This window comes from Microtus oregoni, unplaced genomic scaffold (genome assembly GCF_018167655.1).
Source record: "Microtus oregoni isolate MIOR12 unplaced genomic scaffold, Mior012 000233F_ref0000075, whole genome shotgun sequence".
Classification (NCBI taxonomy): Eukaryota; Metazoa; Chordata; class Mammalia; order Rodentia; family Cricetidae; genus Microtus; species Microtus oregoni.
The window spans coordinates 133185-152577 of NW_024544900.1; the positions used below are offsets into that span (position 1 = coordinate 133185).

At 45.5% G+C, this 19393-nt stretch overlaps 1 protein-coding gene across 3 annotated transcripts; it reads left to right on the forward strand.

Moving 5' to 3' along the window:
- Positions 1 to 1302: 1302 nt before the first annotated feature.
- Positions 1303 to 17395, forward strand: Ubl7 (ubiquitin like 7). Of its 3 annotated transcripts, none has more exons than XM_041647780.1 (11): positions 1303 to 1382; positions 2846 to 3058; positions 4674 to 4793; positions 9050 to 9132; positions 9758 to 9842; positions 10220 to 10277; positions 11112 to 11245; positions 11463 to 11512; positions 11730 to 11900; positions 12447 to 12569; positions 17148 to 17395. In XM_041647780.1, the coding sequence occupies exons 1-11, from the start codon at positions 1343 to 1345 to the stop codon at positions 17283 to 17285; spliced, it is 1215 nt and encodes a 404-aa protein (XP_041503714.1). In that variant the 5' UTR covers positions 1303 to 1342; the 3' UTR covers positions 17286 to 17395. The 3 variants fall into 3 exon arrangements, with proteins under 3 accessions (XP_041503714.1, XP_041503715.1, XP_041503716.1); XM_041647781.1 differs by having other exon boundaries at positions 1356 to 1434; XM_041647782.1 differs by lacking the exon at positions 1303 to 1382 and adding an exon at positions 2230 to 2248.
- Positions 17396 to 19393: the final 1998 nt, after the last annotated feature.

The window sequence follows — 19393 nt, forward strand, 5'->3', positions numbered from 1 at the left end:
GCATTCAGCTCCATTTTGAGAACACAAAAGGAGATAGAATTCCTGACATGTCTGGCAAACAGTTAAAGCTAAGTACTAAACCAAATTTAATGAAATGAAGTATAAAGTTTAAGTGTCAGTACCTTAGTAGATAGGAAATTGCCTAGAAGGCTGCTCAGTTAAGAATTCCTGAAAAAGGAGCTGCAGCTCAGGATGGATATAATAGGGAAGAGGGACTTTGGGAACTGTGAAACCTTCCCCCAGCACACATATAAGAATGGGAGGGGGTAATTATGTGTAGTTTTGATTTTCTCTGTCAAGCTGTTCTGCTCAGTTACTGCTCTAGTTCCATCCTAGAGTGAACTATGCAAGAATACAGCTTTTACGCTTGCGTACACAGAATCAGTGTTCAGCTACTATGAACAACTTCATTTATAAAAATTACTATTTATTTATCTATTTATTTATTTTGTGTGTGTGCATATATGCCAGTGGGAATGTGTGGGCAGAGGACAGTCTTGTGGAGTCAGTTCTATCCTTCCATCCTACCACCATGTTTGGAGGAGGCCCTGGGGTTTGGAGGCCAGTGCCTTTTCCTACTGAGCCATCTCATTGTCTCCCTGGTCCCTCAACTTCAGTTTCATAGGTGTTTTTTTTCTTTTCTTTCTTTTCTTTTTCGGCTATTGTGTTCCTTAGTTTTGGAATTAATTTCCTGAGTCCAAACAGTACTTTCTGATTTTAGCTAATTCTAACTTCTGTGCAAACACAATTCAATTTGATCGAGTAGAAGTTTCTCAGTCATCGTAAACAGTTTCTCTATGAAAGTTCAATGGAAATTCCCCTCCCCAAACTGATTCTATGAATGACTGTGATATAAACCCCATTGTTGCATGTTCACGGTGTGCCAGAATCCCTACTTAATCACTCCTCGTAAGAACTCAACTTTTGGAGCCCTAGTGCGCTACCACAAGGTAGGTTCCCTGGGTGAAAGGAGCAAAAAACACAGGAGGCTGACTGACTACGCAGCAGGACAGCATCTTCATTGGAAGGGCCGCAGGGAGCCTGTCCACTTAGGAACGGTTCCCCCTCGGGGTGGGGAGTGGTTCGTCCCGGAATAACCAACAGGCTTCATAAATATCCCAGCAAAGTGCGAGAACCACAGGACTGCAGACTGCTTTAGAAACCCCATACTGTTTCCCTACCTCAGCTGGTAGGATTTTGTCTAACAGGAAATTAGATCCCCTGCGCGCCTAGAATTTCAGTCTGCTCGAAGTCCCGCCTCCCGGAACCAGAAGCACTGCGACTAGCTACTGGACGGCCATTTAAAAGAGACGGGACCTCAGAGAAAACTATAACCCCCAGAATGCAGCGCGGAGCTTCCGGTTTCCGGCAAGAGGGCCAGAGTGAGTGTTTACACCGGCGGCTCTCTGCGGCCGGGTTCCTTCCGCGGGACGGGTGAGGGCGCTGGGCCCCCTTGGGCGCGCGGGGCTCTCGTGGGTCTGGAGTAGCTAACTGGCCCCACGGGAGAGGTGGGGTTGCCAACAGTGTCCCTACTCACGACTAGGTATCTGTGACCTTGGGCCAAGTGACGTGAGCTGAATCTTGATTACTGATCTGTAAAATATGGCTGACAATGCCTGCCCCAGGGGACAGCTGTGAGGACCGAGATCGCTATAAAAACAAAACCAAAAAAGAAAAAACAAAAAACAAAAAAAACCCTCCACTCCTTCCTCGCTTTAAGCCGAAAGTAGACAGTATCTTGAGGTCTGCTGGGTAGAATGACAGCTTTTTCCTAGCCTTGTCTATACCTCAAGAGGCGTCTTTGGAACTAGTGTCTATAACAAGGACTTGTCTTGCGTTGCAAGGCTTTTGCACTCTTTGAGTTTTTCGATTTAATTCGTGGATATTCATATATGTGAGGCTTGGGGACAGTGAATTTAAAAAGCTCTAGTCTTGGCTTCCAAGGTATTCAAGATGGGGGGGGCACAGGCCTAGGGGAGGGGTGAGAAATTGAGAAGTAAGTCTTACAAGTAAAAAAGCAGCAAAGAGAAGATACTTTTTTAGGCTGGCATCTGGTAATGAAGCTGGCTGACTAGCCGCGTATCCTCAAATCTATTGATTTGTGTTGCTCTTTTGCCTTGAGGGAACAGGGAATGTGTGACCAAGAGAAGAAAAAAAGAGGGCATGGAAACGATATATTTGTGTGGGTCTTGGTAGGAGTTTGCTAAGAGGCCAAAAAGGGAAGAGAACTTACTTGCAAAGACAGGAGGTGAGCAGAGGTATACTTGGGGACAATTTTGTTATGAAGGAGACTTACTGTTGTTATACTGGGGCAGGGCTGGGGCTGTTGAAGAAAGCAAGGAGGAGTCAGAATGAATGGGTCCTTACTGCAGGCTGTGGCCTTCACACCTGTTCACAAAGGTGCTTTGGGGTTAAGGAAGGCTTTCAAAGCAGTTAAGTCATTGCCAGACCTGTGTTTTAAATAAGAGGTGGCTGGTGCCATGGATCTTTGATGGAGAAGCAAGAAAGGCAAGGACTTGGTAAAGCTGTTGTAGTAGCAAAATCAAAAATTGAAGAAAAAAAACAGAAATCGAGTGTGTAAAAAGGGATGCTGGGTGATGATGCTTGAACCTCACAACATTCTCGTCAGAATGGCCTTTTGTGTCCATTTGAAAGGTGAAGAAACTGAGACACTCTGTAGGAGGAATAAGAGGACACGAGGTGCTAGTTTTAACTTCCTAATGCTACACCTTGTGCTCTGTAGCACTATTGCACAGAAATTACCCTTCACTTAGCCTGGTTGCAGGTAGGAGGTGAGTAGGGTGGTTGTTTGGCCATTAGCTTTTAATGCCTTATTCTTTTCTAGGGAGAAAGAGAGCACGCGAAAGAGAGAGGATGTCTCTCTCAGACTTTCATCTGGCAGTGAAGCTGGCTGACCAGCCGCTCGCCCCCAAATCAATTCTTCAGTTGCCAGAGACAGAACTGGGAGAATATTCGCTAGGGGGCTATAGCATTTCGTTTCTAAAGCAGCTAATTGCTGGCAAGCTCCAGGAATCTGTTCCAGACCCGGAGCTGATTGGTGAGTCTTGGAGCTGGGTTGCTGCTCTGGCCTCCTCCGGGAGAAGCGTTTAAAGAGTAAAATAAGGAGTCAGGTGGTGCCTTTAATCCCAGCACTTGGGAGGCAGAGGCAGGTATTTCTCTGTGAGTTCGAGGCCAGCCTGGTCTACAAGAGCTAGTTCTAGGACAGGCTCCAAAAGCTAAAGAGAAACAAAAACAAACAAACAAACAAAAAAGAGTAAATTAAGGGCTTGTGATTCGTTGCCTCCTAATGGTAACACTCCAGACTAAGTTTTCTATGAGCAGAAATGCAAAACCTATGACAAAACTATTGTTTGTCACTTAGTCAGGTGTTACACTGAACTCCTTTGTTTTGACTCTTAACTATGACATTGTCGAGGTCTTTTCTCTGAGAGAACAAAATTAGAAGTAGGTTGAGCACAGTTGCTGATGAGACAAGATTTCTCAGTCTATCACTTAAGACAAGGGATAACTAGAAGGATCTTTGTCTTAATTGCAGATTGAAGGGAAGGCAGCCAATTAGGAATGAGGTTGGCAGGGCATTTCTAGTGGAGGAAGGAGGGATTTAAGTATAGTTTAGTCAAATTAGATTATAAGTGTAATTTATGATAGTCAAGGGTTCCAACTGGTGAAAAACATATTTCTTATCACAGGTGAATTAGATTCATCCCTTTTGGTTACTAAAGTTTTTTCCATTTATTTAGATTTAAGTACTCTCTACAGTATTGAGTCCTAGAGCTTTTCTGTGGATATATTTCCTAAGTAAGCATTTGTACTTAATAACAGTTGTTAAAAGTGTTGGGTTTTAGTTGTTTGTTTTTGAGATAAGGTCTTACTTTGTACTCCTGAGGGGCCTGGAACTCACTATAGACCAGACTGGCCCAAACTTACTGTTTGCCTGTTTCCTCTGATGGGATAAAAGGCGTGGCGTGCAACAAATGTGTTTTCTTGATATCCCTGCAACACGTACAGGTTCTGACTTTTGCATCCTGATCCTTGTATATGCTAGGGAAGCAGTCTGCCACTGAGCTGTACCCAAAGCCTGTTTCTATGATTTTTTTTTTTTTTATGTCTTAAAGCAAGATCTTGCTAAGTTGCCCAAGCTGGCCTCAAATTTGCTTCAGCCTCTCAAGTATCTGGGATTACAGATGTGTGTCACTGCAACTGAGAGAATATCTTCTTTTGTATGTGTGTGGTGCATGTATGTGTGTGCAGAGCATGCACTCATGCATGTATCTGAAGAGACCATAGCAGGACATCAGGTTTCCTTTCTTGCTCCACTTTACAGCCTTGAGACAAGATCTCACACCGACCCCGAGGCTTGCCGTTTGAGTTAGGCTACATGACCAGCAATTCTTGGTTTCAGCCTGCCTCTACCCTCAGCTGCTGTGGTTACTGGCACATGCAGCCATGCCTGGCTTTTTGTGTGGGTGCTGGGGATTTGAACTGAGGTCCTCATGCTTGCAGAGCAAGTGCTCTTACCCACTGAGCTATTTCCTTAGACCCTGAGAGCTATCTAATTAAAATAAGATTCTCAGAGGACAGAAAACAAAGTATAAAAGGGCAGTTTGGGTTTTGGGTTTGTTGTTGTTGTTGTCGTTAGTTTTGTTTTGTAGATCTGATCTATTGTGGCCGGAAGCTAAAAGATGACCAGACCCTTGACTTCTATGGTATTCAGCCTGGGTCCACAGTCCATGTTCTCCGCAAATCTTGGCCTGAGCCTGATCAGAAACCTGGTAAGTGAGGGTTTGTCCTCTTAGATAAGCAGAGCTTCCTGATGTCACCAAGGGAAGAGCCTGTGTGCGGGTTGAATTGTCTGTATTCTGTCAATCATGTTATAAATAAACACTGATTGGCCGGGCGGTGGTGGCGCACGCCTGTAATCCCAGCACTCGGGAGGCAGAGGCAGGCGGATCTCTGTGAGTTCGAGACCAGCCTGGTCTACAAGAGCTAGTTCCAGGACAGGCTCCAAAACCACAGAGAAACCTTGTCTCGAAAAAACCAAAAAAAAAAAAAAAAAAAACACTGATTGGCCAGGCAGGAAGTATAGGCGGAAAAACCAGACAGGAAGTAGAAGTGATGTAATGAAAGCAGGAAAATTCTGGAAAGGAGGAAGCTGATTCCTCCTACTCCTGCCCAGACCACCGAAGTGGCAGGATGTGATCTGCCCCACTAAAAAGAGGTACTGAGCCACATGACTAACATAGATCAAAAAAATAGGTTAATCAAGATGTGAGAGTTAGCCAGTGAGAGGCTAGAGCTAATGGGCCAATCAGCTTATAATTTATGGAGACCTATGTGTGATTTTCTTTGGGGCTAAACAGCTGTGGGATACCCGGGGCAGGACAAAAACCCAAACAAATAGGACCCTCCGTGTTAAACCTGTGCATTCTTTTTTGGGGGGAGAGTGTAAGGGGGTTGAGACAGGGTTTCTCTAGCTTTGGAGCCTGTCCTGGAACTAGCTCTTGTAGACCAGGCTGTCCTTGAACTCACAGAGGTCCACCTACCTCTGCCCCCAGTGCTGGAATTAAGGGCGTGCGCCACCACTGCCCAGCATATTTCTTTGTTTTGTTTTTGTTTATGCTTTTTTGAGACAGGGTTTCTCTGTAGCTTTGGCACATGTTCTGGAACTAGCTCTTATAGACCAGGTTGTCCTCGAACTCAGAGATCAGCCTGCCTCTTCCTCCCAAGTACTGGGATTAAAGGTGTGCACCACCACCCGGAGATTTGCTTTGTTAAACTAGCAGTTTGACATACTTTTATCTTGTTTGTGTCTGCTATGAATAGTTATCAGTTTGAAAGTTATCTTTTTAAATTTTAAATGCTAAGGACAAAAGCATCTTTGTATCCATATGGGGAGAGAGAGAGAGAGAGAGAGAGAGAGAGAGAGAGAGAGAGAGAGAAGCAGCCGACGTCCCAGCATTAGTCTGACATTCACAGCTGGGCTTTGAAGTCCCACTGTTAAGGGGCTTAACCATTATCAGACAAGGACATTCTGAGACCATCGTGGATCGAGTGGAAAATAAGATTCTTACCGTTTCTAGACACACAAGAAATTACATACCCCTTCACCCTGGCTGATGGGAGTGACTGCTGCCTCTGCCGTTACAGCTTTCACCTTGCTCTGGTTTGCCTTTCTTCTCGAATAAAGCTATTAAGAGCCTAATCATAAAATTGACCCCAGAGCAAAACTATGTTTTCCCCAGAATCATCCATCAAAGCCCAGATTCTCTGACTTTTCTAATATCCTCAGATTGAAATGCCCTGCAATTCTTGGGGTATGTATTCTCCTCTTATGTTCTGAGTGAGCACTGAACACAGCTTGTTCATTTACAGATCTGTCCCTCTGCTAGAGGACATTGATGGAAGAAAATGAGTGGTTATGGTTTCTGCAAGCTAGTTTTTGGTTTTGTTCAGTATCTTACTTAATCACATTCTAGCATTTTATATGTGGGGAAAAAAGATGGGAAGGATAGTCAGGGTCACCTAGTTAAAATGAGTTAGAACTGGGATATAAACCTAGATTATTCTGGTTTAGAAGCCTTTGTGTTTTCTTCTGGCCTGGCTGCCTCTTTCCCAAAGGATATTACAGAGACACCCATTACCCTTAGGAGATTATGCTTAGGATATTTAGAACCTTTTCTTCCCCATGTTATCTGCAGGTTTATTTTTGAAACAAATGGAGTTTTTATTCGGAGGTGAATTTAAATTTAGTTCTGAAAAGAAGTTTTTTTAAAAAATATTTATTTATTTATTATATATACAATATTCTGTGTACATGTATGCCTGCAGGCCAGAAGAGGGCACCAAACCTTATTACAGATGGTTGTGAGCCACCACGTGGTTGCTGGGGATTGAACTCACGACCTTTGGAAGAGCAGGCAACACTCTTAACTGCTGAGCCATCTCTCCAGCCCCGAAGTTTTAAAATGATAGTATTTTAGATATTTTCTTCTGCGGCATTCTTCTTCCAAAAGTGGGTCGATTTGATGATCTGATTCTGTGGTCACAGAGTAACAGAGGCTGAGGGAGAAGGCTGCTCACTGAAGGCCAGCCTGGTCTAAATAGTAAGACTCTGTGTCAGGCAATAGAAATAAAACAAACAGCAGCACCCTGCCCCAGAGTTGGCACTGTGGGAGGAGAACCCACCAGCCTCTTTCTTCTGGCTGAATCACTTTGGGGTCTCCATTGCGGGCTGCTGTTTCCTAAGGCTCTCGCTTTATTTTATATGTGTGTGTTGAGCCAGGCCTTGATTTTGTAGTCTGGAACTTGTAGTCTCTCCTTTGTTCCCAAAGGCCAGGATCAGAAGTATATGCCACTATGTTGACTTAATTTATTTTTTATTTCTTATTCTCCCATACATTTCTGAATATTTTCACTTAGACGTCAAAGCCGTCTTTCCAGTAAATATCTACCAATTTCCCCTCTTGTATGGTTTCCCAGGAGACAAATTGGGCCCTAGTCTTACTTGTAGTGATGGCTAGCACCTTTACTGGCATTCTGTGTCTCTCCCCAGGACCTTAATATGGCATTTCATAATTGTATGTTTGTGTGTTGGATTTAGTTTCATAGTTTCATTCTCCTACTGCCCCAAGAATTCCTAATGGGATGGACTTTTTTTTTTTTGCCTTCTTGTGACTTGCCCAAAGCTAGATACAAGATAAATGCTTATTTTGTTCAGTTTATTGAATAAGTTAGATAATTCATGTGTGGTATCTATTTTCCAAAGGAGACAGCCCTCATGATCACAATATCGTGGCTGTGCTAAACTCCAGGCATACAGAGTAGTTTATATAAAGTCTGATTATGTAGCCTAGATTATCCTAAGGATACCATACTACAGTGTGACCCAAGATGAACTTCCTGCCTGCTCCTGTCCCTCAGATTCCTCCCTTGTAAAATGGGTTATGATAGTCAGGTGACCAAATGCAGCGTGACTACTGCTAGACTTTGCTGGAAATGTTGATCACAGCGTCCAGAAATCATAAAGTTGCTATTTGGGACATGATAAAAGTTTGTTCAGTGCTTTCAAGTGTCTTGTGCTTCCTTAGTCTTTACTGGGATTCTTTTCATTGTGGCTTCTTTTTATTTATTTGTCTTATTTGTGGTGCTTAGGTTCAAAAACAGGACTTAGCACAGGTTGTCAGGTGCATGCTTTACCTAGCCCAATTTCTCTCTTTTTATGAATTAAAATAGTCTTACGGGTTGGAGAGATGGCCCAGAGGTTAATAGTACTTTCTGCTCTTCCAGAGGACCCTGGTTCAATTTCTAACACCTGCAGGTAGTTTGCAATTAAATGTAACTCCAGTTCCAGGGAATCTGATGGCTGCGCACTCACATGGTACACAGACATACATGTAGGCAAAACACTCATACACATAATAATTAAAAGATAAATAAATAAAAAAGAATAAAGACGCCTAAAAAGAAATAGAGAAATTTGAAAGAAAATAACAAAGAAGAAAGAATTACCCATGGACTTATCCCTCTTAGAAAATGTTATTCTTTATCTTGCTCCTTCCAGCCTTGGACCATATGCAGACTGACATATTTTGCATAGTTTTACCAGAGAATGCGCATCCAACTTTGTGTTCTATTTCTTCCTCTTAACATATCGTGTCAGCATAGTGCTATATCATTAAGATGGCTTGGAGTGAACTTATTTTAAGTCCCTACGTAAGAGTCCACTGAGTTGATTATACATTCTTCCTTCTCAAATGTAAAAAGTCTAGAATCCCTGCAGTGGGTTGTTGATCAGAAAAGCCTCTTTCATGTGGTAAGATCCCCCTCTGCTGGAACTTTGTTTGTTTTATGTACCAAAGATAATTTATTGATTATACAAATTTCATACTTGTGGCACAAATGGGTTTTTCTGAGGTGGTGCTCACAATTTTGGAGGGTGATGAGGGGAGGGACTCTGTAGAGCAAGTGTCTCCACATCTGTGGTAAGGACAGTGCCTGGGCTATTGGATAACCGCATCTTCTCCTCTAGAACCTGTGGACAAAGCTACTGCCCTGAGGGAGTTCCGGGTGCTGCACACCGCCCTGCACAGCAGCTCCTCCTACAGGGAGGCGGTGAGTTCACCCAAGACTGCAGGAGATGGTGTTGTCACTGGCCAGGGTTCAGTCTGGGAGCTGACAGCACATCACCACGACAACCAAGAGTTCCTTTGAGAATTCTTGCCATGTCTGTGGGCCTCAGCAGAATCCGTCTTTCCTCAAAGAGCCTGTTTCAGTCAGGCATTGGTTGTTGATTCCTTAGGATGCTGCTTAGACAGCCTCTCCTCAGGCTGGTCTTATGGACCGAGTATGGTTACTGCTACAGAATCCCTGTACCTTTACTGATGAGTCTTGATCTTTGACTCTTGGTGAACTGCCTGTCACCTCTTAAGTATGGATTTCCCCCCTGGAGAAATGAGCTGTTGACAGGCAGAATTAATGCAGCTGTGAACGTCCTTCCTAATATTTACCAGTGTAAAGTAGTCATTGTATGGAACGTGGATCTGGAGAAATAGTTATTGGTCTTGTTTTAGAAGTATAGGGATGGTAGTGGGGAACCATAGAGACTGTTCCCTTGTGGTGGTATGTATGCAAGCATTCTATACAAACATTCAGAGGGAGGAAGTCAAGAAGAGTGTGGGCACTTGGTGACTGTATGGCACTAGGTGGAATTCTAAGCCATCCCTGTTTTCTTCTGCAGGTCTTTAAGATGCTCAGCAATAAAGAATCTCTAGATCAGATCATTGTGGCAACCCCAGGTCTCAGCAGTGACCCCATTGCCCTAGGTAAGTACAAGAAAAGATTTAAAGAAATGTAAGGAAAAGAAAAAAAAAAACTAGGAGCAAAAGAGGGCTCTGACCATCTTTTGAAGAAGCATTGCTGTTGAGGGACGAGGGAACATGATGAAGGTTCATTCCACAAACCTAGCCCCTAAGGGCTCTCAGACCTCCACTGTTGCAGCTCTGTGTGCTAAGTGCAGGAGAATGTGGGGACAGCTGGAGCATTCCCACTGGAATAAGATGCCCTCGACTTCATTTCTTCCTTTCTCAGGAGGACTGGTTTGGGGTCCCGTTGAGTTGCTTGCTTTGAGATTTAATGCTGCCTCTTCCTTCTGGATATGGCCAGATTTCCACTGTCTAAGAGAAATCTTGCTGTCTTCCAGGGGTTCTCCAGGACAAGGACCTCTTCTCTGTCTTTGCTGATCCTAACATGCTGGATACGTAAGTATAACCATCATTTTGTAAAGGACATTCCTCATGCGGTCAGTTAGAAACCTGGTTGTTGCCCTGGGATCTCTTCTTGGAGCCAGTCTGTCACCAGGTCTGCTTTCTAAATGTGTCAAGATGGAAGGAGCAGCAAGGACTGCTTAAGAAATAGAAAAGCCCAAGGGCAGGGGCACATAAAGTATGTTCCAATGAAGCAGTGTGGGGAGGGAAGGAAGAAGGGAGAGAGAGAGAGAGAGAGAGAGAGTTGTGTTCCAGGTGAATTTCATGAGTAATGTCAGGGATTGTAAGCTAAGGAAAGTAGACTTAGGTATAGGACAATAAAATCTTAGAGCTGGAAGGACAGACAGGAGTGGCCGTGTGTCCTTATTTTGCAAGTGAAGAAATGAACCCTGCTCTAGGAAGAGAAAGGAGTCATCAGAGATTGCCATTGTATAGGAGGTGGTGTCTGCACCCAGTTTGGAACCCTGAGCCTACCAAACTGTTGTTTCTATTTCTCATCATGCCTTGCCTTTAGATCCTTTCTGACACTGCTAAGAGCAGATCATCAGAAGATGCTGAAGAGTGAGCTAAATGTGGGGCATGGACTTGTAATCCCAGACTCTGGAGGCAGAGGCAGTCACAATAAATTTGAGGCTAGCTTGGCCTAGAGAGGAAGCTGTAGGCCTGTCAGCGGTATAGAGTGAGGCCCTATCTGAAAGCCAAAACCCAAACTAAAAACCAAACGATGCTGAAGACTAGGGATTAAGGGCAGGCTCTGCTTTAACAGTCACCCATACTGTCATGGAAAGGATGCTCTTTCCTTAATCGTTCTTTTTCTACCACTCCTAGATTGGTGCCTGCTCACCCAGCCTTGGTCAATGCCATCATCCTGGTTCTGCACTCGGTAGCAGGCAGCACCCCAATGCCAGGAGCTGACTCCTCTTCCCGAAGCATGCCCTCCAGCTCGTACCGAGATATGCCAGGTGAGGCCCCTCAGGAGCTGGTAGTGGCCCAGGGATTTGCTTTACTCAGCAGCTATGTATAGTGTTGGCATAGGGCATGAGTCAGGAAGTGCATCTGTCCTGTAATTTTCCAAGGGGAGAGATGAAATATGAATTTGGAGTGTAACTTGAGCTGAGATCTGGAGCTGCGCTATTGCCTTTCTGTTCTTCCTCCTGGAATCTGTTCACTCTCCTCCAGGTGGCTTCCTGTTTGACGGGCTCTCGGATGATGAGGACGACTTTCACCCAGTGAGTGGCATGGCAGCCTGTCCCTTGGGGAAGATGGTCCTGGGATCCAGCTTCTCCTTAGGATCTGTTATTCCCAAGGCTAGGAAGTGGTCACAGGGACCTCTGGGGACCAAGACCATGTGATATTCTTTCCGAAAGACGGGACCTTAGGAAGTCTTCCTGGGAACTGGGGATGGGTGTGGTTCCTTTATCCTGATTCTGGATGCCTCTTTTCCAGAGCACCACCCGGTCTACTCCCTCTAGCAGTACACCCAGCTCCCGCCCGGCCTCTCTGGGGTACAGTGGAGCTGCTGGGCCCCGCCCCATCACCCAGAGTGAGCTGGCCACTGCCCTGGCCCTGGCCAGTACTCCAGAGAGCAGCTCTCACACACCAACTCCTGGCACCCAGGTATGGAGAAGAGAGTTGGGAACGTTAAGGCCAGGCTGCCCTCCGCAAACTCCCTGCAGTTGACTAGGTTTGCCTTTGCTGCCCGGGTGCTAGGTCTCCTTGCACTGAGTCCTGGGGCCCGGTAGGGATTTCTCAACTGTGGGTCAGGTGACTCCCCTTTTCATTTACTTGCCTTTAGAAGTCCAGTTTTAGTACAGGCCTGGGTGTTCTTTCTTTCTTAGCCCCAACAGGGACTACATATCACTGGAGTAAGGTTCCTGATGGTGATTTGCTATCTTCAAAGCTGTCTCTCTCAATACTGGGGTTCTAGATTGGGCCTGGGGTCTCAGAGTCCTTTTCCCTGGAGTCAAAGAGCATGGAACCTTTTATGTCCACATAGATTGCTTTTAGGTACCCCATAATATAGTGTGGTTGTCTCATAACAGACCCCTGTTGGGAGGCAGGAGTTAGGTACCCCAGGAGTAGTATTGGGTCATGTGACAACACTGACTCTGCTGTGAAACTGAAATGGCTGTGGAGCAATGCTGACTATTTACTTGAATCTAGGGTCATTCTTCAGGCACCTCGCCAATGTCTTCTGGTGTCCAGTCAGGGACACCCATCACCAATGATCTTTTCAGCCAAGCCCTCCAGCAGGCCCTGCAGGCCTCTGGGCAGCCCAGCCTTCAGGTGAGTCACCCCACTTTGAGATTTCATGTAGTCTCCTACTTTGACACACTGAGCCTTTTTCTGCACACTGGAGGTCCTTCCCTCTAGGAACACCAGGAGCAGATGACAGGGTGTGACAGGTGAGCCTTCCCAGAAGAGGCAGTTGTTCTTGTAGCTTTTCCTTCTTGCCTGAGTGACTGTGGCCTGACTCCTGTGATCGTGAGGAAGTTTTAGTTAATCATTAATTTAGTGAGCATTGACTGAGCAGTGAGCACACTTATATCGGGACTAGGCTGAGCTGGTGAGCTCAAAGTGAGCCTGTCCTTGTCCCTGCCTTGGAGGGGCGCCACGCAGTAACACATTTGAGAAACATCTTGGTGAGAAGCTCTGTTGCTTAGAGTGAGGGCCTGGGTCCAGCAGAACTGAGAGAGGTCTAAGCTGATTGATTGATAGAGCTAAGTTTGGTAAGCTAGCTAGGGGAAGAAGGGTTGTTTGTGATGGGAAGGAGATAATTTCTAGACAGAGGCAAATGCTTGAGAGAACAGACGCAAATAGGTGTTTGTGATGTACTCGAAGCTATATAGTTAGAAATCCGTGTTGGCATAGAACATCCTGAGATGGGATCAAAGAAAGAGGGTAGAAGTCTGGGTGTAAGAGGCCAAGGAGGTTAGGTTTAATCTGGTAGTTATTGGAGTCTTAGAAGCTTTAAAGAAAAATAGGTCGCCCTAGCAACTGAGAAGTGTCAGCATTGTATTTTTCACCCTTAAGTATGAGCTGTTTGCTTTACGCCTGATTCTCATGGACTCCGAAAACAGAGCACAAGGCTATGTGATTTTCATGACTGTGTGTGGTGCTCATGGGCAGTGCAAGTGAGTTGGACAGCCCATGTTTGCTTCAATGTCATCTCCAGCCAGATGCCTGTTCACTGGGCTCCAAAGCTCCCAGCTCTCACTGACTACCTGGCGTAAAGCAAAGCTGAGATGGCATATTGCGTTTCTCTGCCTTCCATAGCCTTACCCTTGTTTGCCTCTGCGCTTCTTCCCCACTGCCTTCTCCTGACATGGGAAGTTTTCCATAAGTTGTACATTTCCTTTCTGGGAAGAAGTGGGCAGTAATGAAACTATGAAGTACTAGAAAAAAACATGGGCAAATCTTTTTCAGTCCTTACAGCAGGGAAAACTTCTCATGGGTGAAATTCAGAATCCAGGAGCCATTATATACAGTCATTCTAAATTTTAAGTTTGTCAAAGTGAAAATTCATTCCTAGAAAACCAAAGCCGAAAAATCAACAGCAAAACCAAGCAAAGTCTTAAGGCTGACAGTTGTAATCCTATCAGACAAGTGGCACATCCTCCTAAAATAGAGCAACTTAAGACCCAGCACTTCCTAGAAAACTGGGAAAGGCTATGAATAGACTAGTCACTGAGAAGGAAGTGTGGCTGTATGCACACAGGGTTCCCAGCAGTTCTGTTTCTCAGAAGCTGTCCTGGAGATGTTTGTGTATATGGAAATGACAGTCTGACAATGCTGAAAGAGTCACATTGTTTGTGATGGCAGAAAACTGCAAACAGCCAACCGGGAACTGGAATATTATTTGCTTACTAAATAGTTTTTATTAAGGTGTGGTGGTACACTGTGATCTCAACATTTAAAAGGTTGAGGTAGGAATACTATGAGTTGGTGGCTAGCCTGTGTTATATATACATAGGAATGCTCTTTAAAACAAAAACAAATTTGTGTGTGTGTCTGTGTGTATGTGCTGGCTAGTTTTTATGTCAACTTGACACAGGCTGGAGTCATCTGAAAGGAGGGGACCTCAATTGAGAAATTCCTTCCATAAGATCTGGCTATACACAAGCCTGTGGGGTATTTTCTTAATTAGTGATTGATGGGGGGTGTCAGCCTACCTGGGCTGGTGGTCCTAAGTTTGTAAGAAAGCAAGCAGAGCAAGCCATGGGGAGCAAGCCAATAAGTAGCATATCTCCATGGCCACCTGCCTCCAGGTTCCTGGTCTTGTTGAGTTCCTGCCCTGGATTTCCTTAGTGATGGACTTAAAAGCTGTAATATGAAATAAACCCTCTTCTCCCCAAGTTACTTTTGGTCATAATATTGTATCTCAGCAGCAGAAACCCTGACTAATACAGTGTACCAACATAGATCACTTTTCACTACTCTCATAGTAAACAAAACTCTTAAGCAGGGTGTGATGACATATACTTGTAATCTCAGCACTCAGAAGGTGAAAGCAGGGAGTTGGGGAGTTCAAGGGCATCCTTGACTATATAGTGAGTTTGAGGCTAGCCTGGGCTACATGAGATCCTTGATCAAATACCCAAAAGAAAAGAAAAACTTAAAAAAAATCCCAGTTTATTTTTGTTCATTTGTTGACAGTTTCACGCATGTATTGTATATAACATTCTGATTACCCTCATTGGTTCTTTGACAGTTTCACTCACGTATTGTATATAACGTTCTGATTACCCTCCTCATTGGTTCTGTGACAGTCTCACACATGTATGTAACTCTGATTGCCCTCCTCGCACCCTCCTGTGTCCCACTCTCATCCCATCAAGTCCTGCCCAACACCACTATTATTAGTCTTTCCCAGACTCAGGACTTTGGGTTTTGTTTGTGTCTCATTAGTTTGACTAGGCCTTCTGTGTAAGCAATGGGTTGGAACTGTCCACTGGAGCCTGGGGTCACCAGTGGACACACAACTAAATGACTCCTACTCTCCTTGACTCTATCAATAGTAAATAGTTCAGCCTTGAGAGATGCCCCCTAGCCCTCCCTCCACCTCTGGCTGACTATTGGTAGGCCCATTGTTTTGCTTTTGTTTTTATATTATTTAACTTAATATTCATTTGTGTGTGTGTCTGTGTGTGTGTCTTGCACCATTGTGTGGATTCCAGGGGTTGGACTCAGATCATGTGATTCACAAGACAAGCACTTTTATCCACTGAGCCATCTTACCAGTCTTCATGAGCCTTTCTGCTCAGGCACAGTCAGTGCAGGCATCCACAGCTGCTTTGAGTTCATTACTGCAATGACTGTGTCTTGCCTAGAAGATGGCATTTTGTAGTCCTTCCAGTGCTTTCATTTCTTTCCACCACCCTTCTGAAGTGTTCTCTGAGCCTTAGAGGGATGGTGTAAGTGTCTAGTTTTAGAGATGAGCACTAGAGCACCATGTACAGCCGTGACTCTCTTCATGCACCACCATTCCCTGGAAGGAGAGGCTTCTCTAGTTGAACATTTGTCTGTATGTATAAGCATAAGTATGTAGAAGGCAGTTAGTGCATTGTCAGTTTATCTAGACAACATTCAGTCCCCTTCTCTTGGGGCTTATGATCTTCCAAGCATGCAGTTTTTGGTCAGGTTTTACCATACCAGACATAGACTCTCCTATAAAGCAAGCCTCAGAGCCAACCATAGAGCAGTTGTTTTACCTTGTTACAGCAAAGCCACTGTTGTTCAAGTGGGGCGCATCTTACCTGACAGATGGTCTCCTAGATTGTAGGGTTCACAGACGGATAAAACCATTGATGCCTTTTCCCTTCAGCAGCCTGCATAGTGCCTTCTGGAACTTTGAAAGCTATCCGGTAGGAAGGGAGCTTCCGGCTCAGTCCCAGCATTATTTCTCTGTATTGTGCTACCAAAGTGTGTGGTGTTTGCAGCAATAGGGTCTTACTGTCTAGTTCTGGTTGGTAACCAAGAGGGATGGCAAGAACCTGTGTTGTTTTGGGGAACTCTGGAGCCTCCCTGACCAATAACTCCCTAATCAGTATCCCACCTTTGGCATTGGTATTTTGTTTAATAACCAGTAGCTTCTAGGAGCAGCTTTTCCCAGCCATGAAAAGTATGCTTACTAGGTCTCCGTGTGACTTTTCATGCCCTTTGTTCTGGTTAATCAGCTTCCTTCTGTCTCAGCACCTCTTCCTTGTTTAAACTTTTCCATCCCAGGGTGCCCCGTCTCTGGTTTCATAGTACTTGCCTACTGCTTTACTCCTGTCTTAGGACAGCCTCCTCCCAATGGCCCTCTCCATAGTTTCATGACTTCTACTGCTACTTTTTTTTTTTTAAAGGCTCACTGGGCTTGAATTAGGGATGCCCTACCTTTACCTCACCTCTGACTTAAAGCTAATTTCAAAACTTATTCCTCAGTGTGTGTGTGTGTGTGTGTGTGTGTGTGTAAGTTTGTATAGATAATAAGTTTTGGGAATTTAGATATGAGTAGTCTGTGCTTTTTTTGTTTGTTTTGTTTTTTCAAGACAGGATTTCTCTGCGGCTTTGGAGCTTGTCTAGCTCTTGTAGACCAGGCTGGCCTTGAACTCACAGACATCCACCTGCCTCTGCCTCCCAAGCACTGGGATTAAAGGTGTGCACCACCACCCCGCCCAGCGCTTTTTCTTTACTATAAAATTTCATTTGTTCTCTTTACCTTTCAGTATATCTTCAGTCTTCCTGAAGCACCTATGGTACCGTCCTGAGTGTCAGTAGTTTCTTTGTGGGTCTCTTCTTTCTATCCTGAAAACAGCCTCTGAGTCTAACTGTTCCATTGGGAGCCCAGATAACACCTTTACCTTCCCTGTCTTTCCACAGAGCCAGTGGCAGCCTCAGCTGCAGCAGTTGCGTGACATGGGCATCCAGGATGACGAGTTGAGCGTCCGCGCCCTTCAGGCCACTGGAGGGGATATCCAAGCAGCCCTGGAGCTGATCTTTGCTGGAGGAGCCCCATGAACTTTTTGTACTCAAGTGCCTAGCAAGTTGCAGAGGCGAATCCTAGAAGGAGGCAGTTGTGAAGTTGCCTCCAGCTCCCCCACCCTCCAATATATCTGATGGTCTACTCACCTGCTGTGTCCAGTGCTTGACCTTCCTATTGATCTCAACTGGTGGGAGCAGCTGGGCAAGCAAGATGTATGGTTTGGGTGCTGTGACATCAGGGATCAGGTTGACCCCCCCACATTTGGTTTGGGCCCTGGTTAGGAAGTTTCGGCCCAGTGTCATGGGGGTAGTGTATACCCATGTATACCTTAGAGACAAGTCCCTAGTAGTAGCACCCATGTGCTTTGGTGTGTAGAGTCTAAGGCTGGAGCCAGGCTACAACCCAGTTTCGTAGTAGCTGCTGAGTTTCAGATAAGGCCAGAAGAGACTACCACCTGTGGCTAAAGTCTAGGGAGTGACCAGGTGGATTCTGGGTGTGGCAGCAGAGAATATTTGTCAAATGATTCCACCTCCCTACACTGGCGGTATTTTAGCAATCATCCTCAGATGTACGCGCTATAATCCAGGATTCAGCCTGCCACGAGGCGTGTCCCTTTCCTGTGTCCTAAAGGCATAAAGACGCAGTTGAAAACAATACTACCAACAGCAGTACAAAAAGCTGAGCTTTAATACTGAAGCGGGCACCAGCTCCCAGCTGCTGCTCATCTGTCTGTGCCCTCCTTCCCTGTGACTGTTCCCTGGGGCATTTCCTGCAGCATCATAGACGTGTCCAAGTTGACGAAGGGCTTCGTGGGCTTCACATCTGCTTGGGGAAAATGTCTTTACTGTTAGTGCTTGGGCTCCTTCGGAACTGATGTGGGTGGGCTGGAGCTCAGAGGTCTGGCCCTGCCTTGGCCTCGGTACACATTCCCTTCACACCTTCTCCACTCATAGCCATTTGGCTCCTGCTTGCCTCCTCTTGGGGCAGAAAGTCCTCCATGAATGTATCTATAATCTTTTCTACCACATGGAGCCACATGGAACTGGTCTTTGCCATTTTCTCCGCCAGTACAGTCTTAGTACTTGGTCATCCCATGTGTCCCTTTGAACTACCTTCCTGATTTTGGTCCCCAGCACGTCCTGTTCCGTATGACCTTTATATTAGTGATAGTCGTAAGGGGGGGGGTGCTCAAAAGAACACACTACTGGAGAGACACCCTCAGCAGCCCGTTCTTTACCTACTCTGAAAATGTTGGATGTTTCCACATTGCCTTCAACAGTCCCGGGTTGATGTTGAGAGGTATTTGCATTGGCAGAAAAGACTCAGAACTCTGCAGGCTTCTGGGTGCCAAGAAGCCTTTTGAGCCTCATAATCTGCCTGGAGCCCTGCCTTGTGAATGGCAGTGAAGGCCTAGAAGCGCTATTTGAGCCCAATATCTCTTTCTCTGTGGTAGAAACAAAGGTCCAGTGGTGGTCCAGTGTGGCTGAGACAGCCGCTCCGGTCGGTCCACTTGCTCAAGCTTGCCTAGCGCTGCTGTCTGTTCTGCGACAGCCTCTGCCTGCGGCTCACTCGTCCCTTTCTGCTGCAGACCATTTGTGTGTCCTCGCTCTCTCTGCAACAACGCTTGCTACCTGTTCCCCAGCTTCCCAGAATTGAGCCGAACAGTTTCCCCTGTTTGTCAGGTCTTTCCTCCAAGGGCTTGGCACATTGGCTTTGCTTCCTGTGGTCATATTTTAAACAGTGCATGTTGAGCCTGATAAGTGCCCCTCTGCGCCTGGGGCTTTCCGTGGTCTGAGGATGCCTTCCTCGCCATTGTGCTTTTCACTCTTTCAACAAATAGTGAGCTTCTGTGTTGTGTAAACATGGTGACCTCCTTGCTCATGAAGAACTGTGCTATTGGTAAGACAGGCAGACCTTGCCCACTGAACCCTGATGAGAGCTGGACCAGGAAAGTCCAAGGTTTGGGTGGACAACTCATGGGGAAGGAAGCTCGCTTAGATTAGGAGTGTGTGTCAAGAGAACCCGCCTGGAGAAGGTCGTATTGGAGCTAGATTGGAAGAGTAAGGAAGAAGGGGCGGCAGGCAAGGAAACTTACATACTGAGTGGTTAAGAGTGGCGAGGATGTCACCCAGGTGGGCCTTTT

What these genes read in the sequence shown, in the direction of transcription:
- Ubl7 (XM_041647780.1), top strand. Translation starts at nt 1,343, where the DNA reads ATGCAGCGCGGAGCTTCCGGTTTCCGGCAAGAGGGCCAGA. An exon ending in GCTCCTCCTACAGGGAGGCG is followed by an intron (nt 9,133 to 9,757) that starts GTGAGTTCACCC and finishes TTTCTTCTGCAG; the next exon opens with GTCTTTAAGATGCTCAGCAA. An exon ending in CTCGTACCGAGATATGCCAG is followed by an intron (nt 11,246 to 11,462) that starts GTGAGGCCCCTC and finishes ACTCTCCTCCAG; the next exon opens with GTGGCTTCCTGTTTGACGGG.